Consider the following 13694-nt stretch of genomic DNA (forward strand, 5'->3'; position numbering starts at 1 on the left):
ACTCGGGAGAGTGCCACGCTGGGAGTGCAGTGACGCTCCGGCCAAGGGTTCGGATCCTATATAGGGATGGCTGGTGCGCTCACTGGCTGAGCGCTGTGCGGGTTGCAATCCCCTTACCAGTCATGAAAAGACAAAAAAAAAAAGGGGGGGGGAGGGGAGGGGGTCCATTAGGAGAGAGGATAATACACTGTCTCCCCCCACTGAGCACGAGGCACAGGCAGGTGCTGTGCTCTGGGCTTCCATAGATGGTCCCCACTAGGCCTCGGTATCTATTATCCCTCCCAGTTTGTGATGAGAAGATGAAGTCTTCAGAAAAGGAAATTGGGGCCGGCCCTGTGGCACACTCGGGAGAGTGCCACGCTGGGAGTGCAGTGACGCTCCGGCCAAGGGTTCGGATCCTATATAGGGATGGCTGGTGCGCTCACTGGCTGAGCGCTGTGCGGGTTGCAATCCCCTTACCAGTCATGAAAAGACAAAAAAAAAAAAAGAAAAGGAAATTGCCCAAGGTCACCTGGCTTGTCAGAGGCGGGGCCTGGTCCTCGATCACCAGCCTCGGTCATAGCTCAGCTTCCTCCAGTGCCAGGCCCGGAGCTGTGCACAGTGGAAGAGCCCGGCCGGGGCAGGGGCCGTGGGAGCCGGGAGGACACTCGGTGGTGGCCAGAGAGCAGCTTCCTGGCATTGCAGGTTTCAGAGGTGGAGCTGTTCTGGGTCATGATGAGGTTAGGGCGGGGCCCTGGGAATAAAGGGCTACATGCAGGGGACAGACGGAACAAATTACCTTAAGAAGTGCTGCTGGCAGGAAACATATAAATTCAAGTGGGTTTGGACATCAGCACGGTGACAGGGTCTTAGATGGCTTCTGAGGGAAGCCTGGGACACTAACTGGCGTCAGGTCTGAGAAATGACCTGAGCTCTCTGGCTTGGAAGCTCACATCTGAAGAGCACAATTCATCCATAAAGAGGGGGCCCGGCCCACCCTGCAGATGTGGTCACTGGTTAATGTCACAGCCCAGCCACAGAGCTGCCTGAACCGTGATGGCCCCAGCCCTCTGCACCATGTCCTACAGCCGTCACCCCTGCTGTCCCCAAGATGGTCACAGTGGGCCGGAGCTTGCCAGGGCCTCATCTGTACAGAGTGTGTTAGGAGAGGAGGCTGCAGGGAGGGGCTGGCTTCTGACACCTCAGCAGTTAGTGTTTATCATCCAAGGTCACCCTGGTGGTGATCAGATGTGGGGCAGGGGTCGATTGAAGAGGACTGGTGAGGGTATGGCCACTGAGGACAAGCTTCCCTGATGTAGTCTAGACTTCCTGGTGTGCAGGAACTGTAGTCACTTACGCCTGCTCTCCTGCACATTAGTAGAGGGCTATTCACTCTCCGATGTGTCTCTGCTTGAAGGGGACATCGCAATTGCCCATGAATAAAAGTGAGCTTGGCTCTGTCCCCTTCCCAGCAAGCGTCATCCTGGCGCTGTGGCTCCCCAGTCCCATCTGGATTTCAGTATACTCTGCCAAATGTAGGAATACCATGTCTTTCCTCTAAAGCTATGACCACTCCCCAACCTGGACCTAAGGGTGTCTGTTAACATGTAAATGTAATGCCTATTTCCAGGGTGTCCAGGGGGAGTGGGATTGTCTGAACATGTGGACTTGTATCGGGGCTCCCCTAAGAGGGTCGACAGAGTGAAGGCAGGAGAGGCATCGTCTTGGCAGTTGTGGGTGTGGGAAGAGTCTGCGACCTCATGGAAGCCCAGGGGTTCTCTGGTGGCCTTGGTTGGTCGAGTGTGCCCTTTCCTCACCCTCCCATGACTGTCTCTCCTAGTAAAGGAGTTATGTTTTGTGATCAGGAATATAAAAAATGGTTGTTCTTGCTATTTCTAGATAAGTTTTAAAGCTCCAAAGTCTTACTTGTAGCAAGTGTAGTTCATAAGATTCCAGGAGATGATGGACGTTTGTGGGGGGTGGGTGGGTGCAAAACTCTGTCACTAAAGGAAACACAGCATCAGAACAGCCCCTGTATGCAGAGGTAAATTAAGTGGCTCAGAGGAGGGCGCTTGCTGTCTAGTGCTCCCTGGCTGCAGTCTCTGTCTTGGGATAACCAGAAGAGAGAAAGTGGACAGCCGTGGGACTCCCTCCGGGGGGTGCCTGAAGCAGCAGTCCTTTCCAGGTTTCCTGGTCGCGGGTCTTGGGACTGGTTGTTTTGAGGAGTGGGAGCTGCCTGTTTCTTGGCTGCACTAAATGGGCCGCAGAGATAGAGTCTGAGGGTCACCTCTCTTACCCACGATGCCTGCTCAAGAGGAGTTGCTGAGGGAATGAGTGACCTGTCCTTGTTTCATTCCTTCCCAGGACGTCCCCGTTACTCACAACATCATCCCTCCTCTCGGCTCACATTTCCTCCTTTCTGCAAGGCTAAGGTATCCCAGCTCTGCCACGTGCTCTGGGCAAGTCACCTAACCTCTCTGAGGCTCAGCTTTACCATCTGCAAAATGGAAGTAGTAACAGCCATCTGCACAATTGTTGTTGTGCTCAGGATTAACGTGGCTAAAGGGCTAAGCTAGGAGGCACTTGCTGGAGGTGTCGAAGCTGTTTTAAAATGTAGGTTTTATTTAAGACTGGCCATTATCACAAAGACAGAAAATAGCAAATGCAGACAAGAATGCAGAGAAAGGGGAGCCCTCCTATGCTGTTGGTGGGAGTCAGCATGGAGATTCCTCAGACAGCTACAGATAGAACTGCCATATGATCCGCAGTCCCGCTGCTGGTATATATATACCTAAGGGAATGGAAATCATCATGTCGAAGGGACAACCGCACTCCCGTGTTTATCGTGGCTCTATTTACAATAGCCAAGAGTTGGAACCAACCTAAATGTCCATCAGTGGATGACTGGATAAGGAAAATGTGGTAGATATACACAAGGGAATACTACTCAGCCATAAAAAGAATGAAATTCTGCCATTCACAGCAATATGAATGAACTTAGAGAAAATTGTGTTAAATGAAATAAGCCAGGCATGGAAAGAGAAATACTGCATGTCTTCACTCTTAAGTGAGAGCTAAAAAAAATAAACTAATAAGTAAAAAAGAAAGAAAGATACAACAACCACAATAATATGTTGAACTTTCAAAAGGAGAGAACAGAGCTGAGGTTACCAGAGGTGGGAAGGGGCGGGTAGCAAGAAATTGGTAAAAGGCTTCAAAAGTGATTACATTGTGTAATGTCGAATATACTAATTATCTTGATTTGAGCATGACATATTGCACACAGTGGTTGATATTCAATGCTGTACCCCACAGATATGTACAATCAATTATGTTTCAATAAATAAAATAAAATGTAGGTTTTATTATTATTCAGATATAGTGGGGCCAGCAGATCAGGAGATGACTGCTACTTGAAAAGATGGTTTGTCACTCACAGGTCCCAAGAGGAGGGGCATGCCGTGCTGTGGGGGATCACACAGGGAGGCAACAGCGTCGATCAGGAGGCAGAGGGAAGAGAGAAGAACATGGCAGGAGACTTTACTGCAGTTTCTAAGGGGAGAAGTGGGCAAGGCAAGGTGGGCAGGCTCAGGACTGGCTAGTGTGAATAATTTCAGTGGGCTCTGGGTGCTTTGGGGCTGTTCCTGGTTGTCCGGGGTGATTAGGTTGGTGGATGGTGGCCTGGGGTGTCACAGCCTAGTAAAGGATGTGGTGGGGGAGTGGCTCTGAATTGGTTGGTTTGCATATGGAAGGCCTGCTTCTTGGAGAGTTCCTTATTATCTTTAGGGATAGTTCTTTATTATCTCTGTAGAGTCAGCAAGGCCCCAGATGTCAAAACATCAAATACAGAAAGTAGTAAACATGGTCATTACAAAAAGCCTAAACAGGGTACATACAGACAGATGCGATGGCTTGGAGTGTCTGTTAAATTTGTGTTTCGTTTATTAATCCCATTTACTTACAAACAGCCCACAGATGTTAACTAAGCACCTGCTGTGTGCCAGGACCTGTGGGATACAGGGCTGAATCAGACATAGCCCCAGGACCCCCTTATTCTTCCTGGGGGATTCTCGGCCTTCTGCTTGGGTCGCAGTGACCTCCAGCCCACCTTGCCTGCCATCCCCTCCCTCCCACCTGAGCCTTTCTCTCTGCTTCCCTCAGCCTCAGCTGCAGAAGATGTGCCCCAGCCTGTGTCCCTTCCTCCTCCCGCCTCCTCCTGCAGAAAGTATGGCACACAAACCCTTGATTGTTTTCAAGATTTTTTATATAGAGTAACTTGAGAAACCAACAGGGGTTGAGAAAAATAACAAACATCATGGGAAAGTGGCAAAATTACAAGGTATCTTGGAAGTTCTAGGAGAAACTGTCCATGGAGAGTAACCAGTGAGACTGATGCGGTGCATGATAAGAAATCAGACGGGGTGGGTTTAATAAGGATCCCCGGGTGAGCTGAGCTCTGGGGTTCCCTCCCGGCAATAAAACCCTATCCCCACCTGCTGTTTATGAGCTGTGGAACCAAAGAGAACACAAAGAAAATGACGAGTGTTTGTTGTTCTTAAAACTCAAGTAGGTGACAATTGAATCATTGTGTCCTGGTTTTCATGTTGTTTAGACCCAGATTCTTTGGAAATAAATAAATGTCCACTTTTATAAGATCCCATTTGTGAGTATTCTTTTTAATTGGAGGGGAAAAAAATTCAAATGCGTAACTCCCCGAATGCTCTAAAATTATAATGAAGAGATTGAGATGTTATTTTTTCAAGGAGAGGACATACTGGTCAAGGGGACAGCTCAGAATGCTCTTTCAGGGTCTCAGCCAATACGTCACAGAGGCAGGCTTTGAGCCCCTCCCTGCCTGGAGCCCCAAACCTGTTTTTTCCCCTGTGGGAGTGCTGGGGGCACCGACATGCCTCACACAGGGAAACCAGGATCCAGAAGTTCTAAGGCTCCCACCGTGGTGAGACCTTGACCTTGGGGGGCCGCTTCTCTACTCATCTTCAGCTCAACTCTCTGAGGCTGAATGGTTTTTATATAAACTTCCCCGTTTTCTTTAATCCTTGGTGCCAAACACCTCCCTGTCCCCAACATGTAGTATTTTAGCAAAAACTTTTTAGGGGATTCTTGTTCTCGTTATTAAAAGGAACTGTTGGGCTGGCTGGTTAGCTCAGTTGGTTGGATCATGGTGTTGTAACACTAAGGTCAAGGGCTTGGATCCCCATACCGGCCAGCTGCCAAAACATAAATAAAAATAAAAGGAACCTTCACAGTTTTAACCTCTGGGAATAATAAAATAACTTGAGCAAACCCTGTTTTGAATATGTCCTATTAAAAAGAAATCAAAGGTTTTTCCTCAATAAATCAATCTATTGTACTAGTAAGACTTTTCATTTATTATCCAAGAATGTGTCTTCACATTCTCTTTTGTTATAACAAATGCCCTCCTCCAGCACTATGTACCCCCGTGCCATGGGTCTGTGATTTCACCACTGAATCCGAATGACAATGTCCAGGGGCAGGACTCAGGCCTCAGGATGACTCAGAAGCTCCACACGTGATTTGGACCCTCAGCCAGGAGTCAGCTGTCGATTCAGTGCCGATGGATTGCTCCCATGGTGTGCCTGCATGGGCACAAGGTGGCCTTTAGAAGTCCTGGATAGGCAAGGAAAACCAACACTGTGTGTATTTTTTTCAGACCAAAATGTTGCTCAAAAATACATTTTTCCAGCCAACTGGAACTGGTCAATTATTTGCACAAGGCGAATGTGAGAGACAATCTTTGCAGCAAAAATAAGTGGTGTCCATGTGTGTTTGCTGTTCTTTGCTAGGCACTGGGCTGGTGACAGGGAGACGTGCCCCACTTCAGAGGACCTTATAGACAGACGGGTGGGGCAGCCGGACATGTAGAGCGAGAATCGTACATAATGAGGATAGTGCTAGAGAGGTGCGTGAGGTTCTGACGTGGTTCTTTCAGCGGTACTTAACCATCCTTAACATACCACCTTCTAGAACATTCTTAATCTTGCATACCTAAAGTTCGGTTTTGCTTCTTTGTAAATAAAATTTCCTTGCTGTGCGTTAACTTTCTTCTTGCTATATGTCATTGAACAGCTATTTAATTATGTTTATACTAAAGTTCATGTTTCCCAGGATGTCACTGTATACAACACAGCACAGTGGTACTCAAGATCATGTTGAGCGACACACAGGTCTAAATGTGTTATTTTAATAGGTAGTTATTTTAATGTGTTATAGGAAGATACTAATTTTCCACTCATGGTGATGACATAAAGTTTTCTTCTTAAATAAATTTTTTTAAAAAAAAATGGGGTGACGTCAGGAAAAAAATAGCCCAGGAATACTCAGCCATGGCAGAGTTGTGTGGGCTGTATGCTGATGGGATGCCGAAGATGGGGACCTGTCTCTCTGCTGCTCCCAGCCATCATCAGGGAGCCACATGCTCCACGTGGAGACACACGACGTCCCCCAGCCTGGTATGCTGGGCTCTTTCTTTGAGTCACTTTGCATTTATCTTTTAGTCCCTATTTGCTCACGTGGAGCCTGACACTGCCCTCTGCAGACATCTGGAGTCCCCTTCCCTTGGTTCCTGATGTCCTGAGCTGCCACCCTTATTTCTGGAGGCCACCACAAGATGGAGAAGCCTTGCCCATGATTTTCCTAGAGCTCGGAGAGTGTTTGTTGTCGTTCCCTGCTTTCTGCATTGCTCTGGCCTGCGTGTGCCCACGTCTGCAAACAACAGCTACATTAATAACTAACAGCTTTGTCTGGCACTTCCTTCGGAACTGCTCTCACATGCAGGAGGAAAATTTTCTTCTTAAAATCACAGTTTTCAAGTGCATAGTAGCTGGACACTGGATGGTAACGCTGAAGAGAAAGGGATCGACTTCAGCCCATGAGAAAGGCCAGTCCTGCAAGCCCTGCTGAGCACCTGCCTCCTCCGTGCAGACTGGTGACCGCTCCCGACGCAGTGTGGGTCACCAGCACTGTGGCGCTCTGCTTGGCCACATCTCTTGCTCTCCTTCATCCTTCCTGTGTCGTAGTCCCCTGTTTGCACGTCTTCTCACCCTCCCAGGGGAGCATCTGCAGGGCAGCGGGTGTATCTGCCACTGTCATTGTGGGTGCCCAACACTTACCAGGCACCGGCCTAGGAAGTGGATGCTGGAAGTGAGCCAGGCTGACAAAGTCTCCCCCCACACAGCTTGTCATCCTGGTGTCCCCACGCCCACCATGAGTGTGCTAGTTATCTACTGCCACAGAAGGAGCTTCTCCAAGACCTAGCAACAGAAAGCAAACAGAAATTTATTCTTTACATTGTTTCTAGGAAGTCACAGGTATGCAAGGAAAGCCAAGATTTGGACTTTTTATGGATAAAAATTTTGCTCAAAAATGTTTATATATAAGGTCATGTGGGAGGTGTGGGGAGTGGTTTAGTGGGGTGGTTCTGGCTTGGGGTCTCTGTGAGATTGCGGTCAAGATGTTGGCCCAGCTGCAGGTGTCTGAGGCTGGGGGGGGGCTGCCTCAGGCCCACTCCCCGCTGTTGGCTGGGGGCTCAGCTCCTGCCACTGGGCCTCTCTGTGGGGTGTCCTGACACAGCAGCTGGCTTCCCCCAAACGAATGTTCCAAGAGGGAGAAAGAAAGGGCAAGAAGGAAGCTGCAGCGTTTTTTGTCTCATGTCAGGGGTGACACATCATCTCTTCTGTCACACAAGTGATTCTGGTACAATGTGGAAGTGATGCCACAGGGCGCGGGGTCATGGGTGTCATCTTGAAGGCTGGCTACCCCAGCAGGGCAATTGGTGTGGGTGTTTGGGAAACGTCTGTTAAAGTCTTCACCTCGGCAGTCCTTAAGTCAAAACCTCCACTTTTGTTTTTAATAGACTTTATATCTTTAGAGCACTTTTAGGTTCACAGCAAAATTAAAAGAAAAGTACGAAGAGTTCCCATACACCCCTGGCCCCCTTCCACACAGCCTCCCCCACTATCCACATCCCCCTCCAGAGCGGTGCATTTGGTACAGGGCATGAACCTGCATTGACCCGTCATCACCCACGTCCACGGTTCACGTTAGGGTTCACACTTGGTGTTGGGCTTTCTATGGATTTGGACAGATGTTCGATAACATGTTTTAAAATCATACTCAGGATTTAATCTATAGAGGTATGAGTGGCAAAGAGAGGCCAATGCCATTGAAAGAAGAATTTATTTCTTACATTTTCTGAGACGGGGGACATGCCATGCCACACAGGCCATGGGGCAAGCACCAGGTTTGGTCAGGAGAAGCAGGAGCCAGAGGTTTTCATAGGAAAGGCAAGGCGGGCAGAGTACCCACTGTGGAACTGGCGAGTTTGCGCAATTCTGGTGGACTCTGGGGTGCAGGCACAGTCTCTAGTCGCCTGTACCTGGCCCTGGAGTGCTTTAAGGCAGAGGACATGTTGGCTTGGTGTGTGAGTGAGATCAGGAGGTGGTTGGGGGCAAAGCCTTGGGTCACTCACTCTGCACTTGAAGGTGAGTTCCAGGCAAGCTGGCTTGCAGGAGAGAGGTAAACAAGACATACAGAATCTAAGGAATGTTGACCTAAAAAAGAAACTGAAGCCAAATATGTTAAGTAGAGTTTAACTGGGCATAGAACATTGCAATGGAAGCACGCGTAGTAAACTGTGTGTATTCAGGAAGGTCAAGGAAGACAAAGGGTTTTATTGTTTGGGACTAATTATCCTCTGCTACAAGGGTCAATGACAAGGGTTACACCAGTCCAAGTCTGGACAGAGAGGTACTGGGCAGATGTCCTTGCAGAAGTATTTTTTGTTAGTTTGTGCCAGGTCGTGGCTTTGCAGAGCCCTTCGTGAGAGTTCTTGTTATCAGGCTTTTGTGCGTAAGAACCTCCCTGCACGGCCTTCCCTGACCCTGTTTGGCAGAGTTTTCACACAAGCAACTCCATTTCGATTCTGACATCTCTGACAAAAACTAGCTGGAACACATGAATCCACCATTACAGTGTCACACAGAGTAGTTCACTGCCTTAAACGTCCTCTGCGCTCCACTGTTCATCCCTCCTCCCCCCACCCTCAAGCCCTCGGCGGCCGCTGGTCTTTACACTGTCTCCATAGTTCTGCCTTTTCCAGAATGTTGTTGTTTAGTTGTGATCATAATGCACGTAGCCTTTTCAGATTGGCTTCTTTTACTTAGTAATATGCATTCAAGGGTCCTACGTGTCTTTTCATGCTAATAGCTCATTTATTTTACTTTTTTCTTTTTTGCCCTGGCTTTGCTGATTGTATCATTTTGGAGTGTTTTTAGTCTTCCACTAAGCTTAAATAATTTGAATTTGGTTTACCCAGCCAACATGCTGCAGCCCCTAAAAAAAAAAAAAAAATCCATAAATGTGTTCTGGATAGCTTTAGGAACTTGTCTTTCTCCTAAAATTTCTTGCCCTTGCAGTCATATTCTCTAAGCATCTTGCCAGACCATTCATGTTCTGCTGGTCTAACCATTTGTAGAAAATTTGAAGCCCTTACTCTGTTCTATTTAAAATAGATTTTGTTTCACATGCAAAGTAATCAAATCTGAAAGAACTAAACTCTCTCAGAGGAAGGTCTATGTTCTGTGTGTTGGTTGATGAAGGGATCTGTCATGGTAGGTGCTTGCTATTAAATAGAAGCCTCAGAGAGAGGCAAGGGAACTCTTTTTTCATGGGAAAAAAATAGAGCGGTGCCATTGCAATGTGATCCACTGCTACAGTGAGCTAGTAACACACATGCAACCTGCAAAGATAAGATTCCAGTTAGCAGTACTGATGGCTATGTGGTTTTCCTCCTCCTGTTCTGCATGAGCCTAAGCAGGAGACAGCTTAGAGTAGGACAGCTGGAATCACCAGCATAAGAATGATAACTAATATTTGTATAATATTTTGTAATGCTGTGCACACTGTTCTGACTCTCAAGGGAGACAGACTTTTCTCTGATAAGTGGCAACCAGATAGCTGGTGGCTCTCACCAGGAAAAAAAGCTGAAATGCTGCCAGAAGCCTACCCATTTAGGAGCAGAACTGGTTGTAGATCCTAGTGTGTGGAAAGGGATGGAAAATCCTAGAAAAGAAGATTTAGGGTGAGTTAGAAAGATGTGCTGTGTTCAAGTCTTAGTGAAAAACCAGGCTAGCCCTTCGAAAATTTGCTAATATTTAAGTATTGACGAGAAGTGTCATTGAATTTGTATTTCTCCACGACTCGCTCCACATTGTATCCAGTGTTTTATGGAAAAATTAGGTAATAGTTCTGCTTAGCTGTTCTAACAGCAGTATTTTCCATAAAATGGAGTAAATCAGTGGGAAACAACATGTCTGGGAGCTGGCGCTGTTTGGATCCTGAGCATCAGTGGTCATCACAGTTTCCTTGATGGTAACAAAGTCTCTGAAGGCCAAGGACATAATAAGGACACTGACAGGTAACACGTAGCCTTGACCTTCCTCCTTGCAAACGGACACCTACTGAGCAATTGCAAACATCACATCATCTTTCAAGACATTTTCTTTTTTCTTTTCTTTTTTTTTTGTCCTTTTTTGAGACCGGCCGCACCGTGCTCAGCCAGTGAGCGCCCTGGCCAACCCTATATAGGATCCGAACCTGCGGCGGGAGCGCCGCTGTGCTCCCAGCGCTGCACTCTCCCGAGTGCGCCACAGGCTCAGCCCTTTCAAGACATTTTCTAAATATCGATGATATTTAACTTCTCTTGCCAACCCTTTTCTGGTCCTACACCTTCCTCGCGTGCAACATGCTCCTGTTAGTGACACTCTCACATTGGGGGACAGTCCCTTGGAGGGGGCTTTCACCAGCAAGGGGTGAGGAATAAGCGTTACAGAGGCATACATATTTTGAAAAAATGTCCTCCAGCAATTCTTCTGTGCCCTGCTGGGGTCGGGCAGGAAAGTGTCCTTTCCCTTCCATTCCATTGATGGGGCAGGTGGAGCTTAATAAGTTTAATGGCCTTTGCACAGCCCATCTGAGAAGGCTGCCTCAAAGGACAAGATCACCTGGGTCCTGACACGGTTTGCGACTAACATTTGACATTCTTTATCTGTAAAGTGAAGGGATTGGACTATATGGTTCAGTCTGTAAGGTGTGCTACAGCGATGATACTTTGCAGTTCCATCTTGGGCGGAAGCTGGTGAGTCTCGTGTAGTTTCAGAGGACAAGGTTACCATGTTTTCCAGTAAAGCTAAACCAAGGTTGCAAGCTGGTGGTCAGACCCAGTTTGCAAATGTGTTTCGTGTATATTCCCTGGTGTTTTCTGCTTTTTGAATTAGTTGCTAACACTTACAAGTAGGGGGATGTCTTGAAAATTCCAGATCTGGCAACACCGGCCCTCACTCCTGCAGGGCAACCTCTTCCAGAGGGGCTTGCCCGTGGTCCCACCTGGCCCATTTTGTTTATTCCCATCCCTTCCTGGCCACCATACAAGTGTGAATCTGCAATGCCTGTTTTAAATTCTCTCCACGTTCCCTGGATCACATGGGATGATGATGCTTCCTAAAAGGCACGGATTCAAGCCTATTTCAACATTTTTCTGCTGCTGGAACTGGCTCAAGGAGAGGGGTTTGTATGAGCACGTGGGCTGTGGACTTGCCTGCTGGCTCAGTCATGAGCCCAGAGGGTGAGAGGAGAGCTAGAAGCTCAGTGTCTTGTGACATTCTGGAAAGCTCCCCATCAGGGGGCTGAGTTACAGATGTGCAGAAGGTTTATGGAAGGTTCCGCGTGAACATCTGCATGCATCAGGGAGAGATGAGACCAAAACAGAAAAAAAGCTGATGGGGTTTTCAAGTGTCTTTTTTCCTTTCTCCTCTTACTCTTACTGTCCAGGTCCATGCCACAAGCGGAAGGTGGGCGGCTGCTGTACCCAGCTGGGCTCCCTGTCAGCCCTGAAGCATGCTGTCCTGGGGCTCTACCTGCTGGTCTTTCTGATTCTTGTGGGCATCTTCATCTTAGCAGGTAAGAGAAGCCTTTTCTGTCCTGGCCTTTTGGGATGAGCCTGGAACCTCCACTCTTCATCCCCAGCGTCATGAGCCTGAACACTGCCCTTGTCACCATGGAAACCATGGAGGAAGAAGCTGGCTGGTCTTTCCAACCAGGCCTGGCTCTTCAGCAGCAATGCCTGTTTTGTGTGGGGCAAGCTGACAGAGCCTGTGTGAGCTTGTGGAACCTGTGAGTCCAGCAGTAGAGACCTAGCTGCTCAGAGTGGTTCCTGACCTTTCCTGCACTGTTGTGGAACACTGTGCACTGCACTTAGGCCTCCCTGGACCTCTCGGGTGTGGTTTGCACCGAGCAGGTTTGTTGCTTTGTGTTGCTTCGGCCCCCATGGATTTGTCACCCCACTTTCCCTGGGTGACGGAGACGCAAAGGATTACTCAAAGCCCATCTCTTCTGAGCAGTGAGAAGCCCCGAAGTGGTTAACTTCCCAGACATCCTCCAGTGAGAGGCAGCCCTTCCTCAGGAAATTAACACCGAATTGGGGTTCTCTTCCTGCATTTATTTTCCAGACCAGGAAGTTACAGGAAGAGACATAGGTGGGGTTATAGTTTAACAGTATAGGCTGGTAACTTTCAGTGAAACAAGCCAGATGACATTCCAGTAGACAATTAAGTGGTCCTCTCAACACAGGCTTGATCTTAGCAAACATTCCTTCTTACAGCAATTTCTCAGTATCTTTCCATAACAATCAGTAACTAGTCTATCCTTGCGCCAGCAACCTTGCTGTGCCACAAATCTTTATCTCACACCAGAGACTTATAGCCTGAGGAGAATTTCCTGTCCTTGCAAGGTCAATATTTGAAACTGCAAGGCTTTGGAAAACCAGGCACTCTGAAGTATATATGCTTTTATAGTATATTCCACACAGGTTGAGCATCGTCTTAGCTCCTTGTGCTGGAGTGCCATGAGAGAAGTCACGAGGCATTTTGCTGCTGAGACTAATCAGGGTCATGGTAAACTTGCTGCCCTCTGCAGTCACCGGGAGTGGGATAAGTTGCCCTCCATTCAGCCAAGCTCTCCTCCCCTGTTTCTTTCTGCGAGATGGGCAAGTGGTGGGCTGGGATTTGGAGCACGTTCCCCAGCCAGGGAGAAGCAGAGCTCATGGACTTGGGAAGGGATCAGATGAGGGTCTCTTGACCCCATGCTTTGAGCAGCCTAGTTCACCACCCACAGGCAGTCCAACTATGACAGTGACAGTCCAGCAGTGGCTGGGGTGGTCTCCTCCTGACTCCTGCCAGAGGAAGGGCTGCTCAGTTCCCGCCTTTCTCATTGGAGGTGTGCAGGGCTCTGCACAGTAAGGCCGAGGGATCAGTTTATTTCAATCCAACACACCTCACCCGAGTACCTACCTTGTGCCAGGACCTGTGCTAGGGTTGGAGACACAGTGTGACTGTTGCGTGAGGGGGGTGGGGCTGGTCAGAGCAAGGCTGCTGGCCAGGTGGAGCTGACTTGGAGTGCAGAGGGTGGGGACCTTGAGTTAATGCTCAGGACCTCTGTGGTCTGGATACACTCTCTGTCAAGTGGGACTAGTCCCTTAAGCAGTGTAATGCGGGTTCAATGCTGCCTGTGCCTTCACGTTTCCACACTCAGGGCAAAGGACATGCATCAGGGGTGGGGTCTGTCCCACCAACCAGTGGCCTGGGGGGTGTCCAACAGCAACAGTGAGAGAAACTCATGAT

The 13694-nt window shown here is 48.4% G+C and overlaps 1 protein-coding gene across 2 annotated transcripts in view; it reads left to right on the forward strand.

Annotated features, from left to right (window-relative positions):
- SCARA5 (scavenger receptor class A, member 5) overlaps window positions 1–13694 on the forward strand; it is a 109728-nt gene that overhangs the window by 11749 nt on the left and 84285 nt on the right. For both annotated transcript variants that reach the window (XM_008575873.1, XM_008575874.1), the window contains exon 2: window positions 11848–11976. In XM_008575873.1, coding sequence (XP_008574095.1) covers window positions 11848–11976 — 129 coding nt within the window. The remainder of the gene's footprint in view (window positions 1–11847; window positions 11977–13694) is intronic.

The sequence above is a fragment of the Galeopterus variegatus genome, unplaced genomic scaffold (assembly GCF_000696425.1).
Source record: "Galeopterus variegatus unplaced genomic scaffold, G_variegatus-3.0.2 Scaffold1249, whole genome shotgun sequence".
In the NCBI taxonomy this organism is placed as follows: domain Eukaryota; kingdom Metazoa; phylum Chordata; class Mammalia; order Dermoptera; family Cynocephalidae; genus Galeopterus; species Galeopterus variegatus.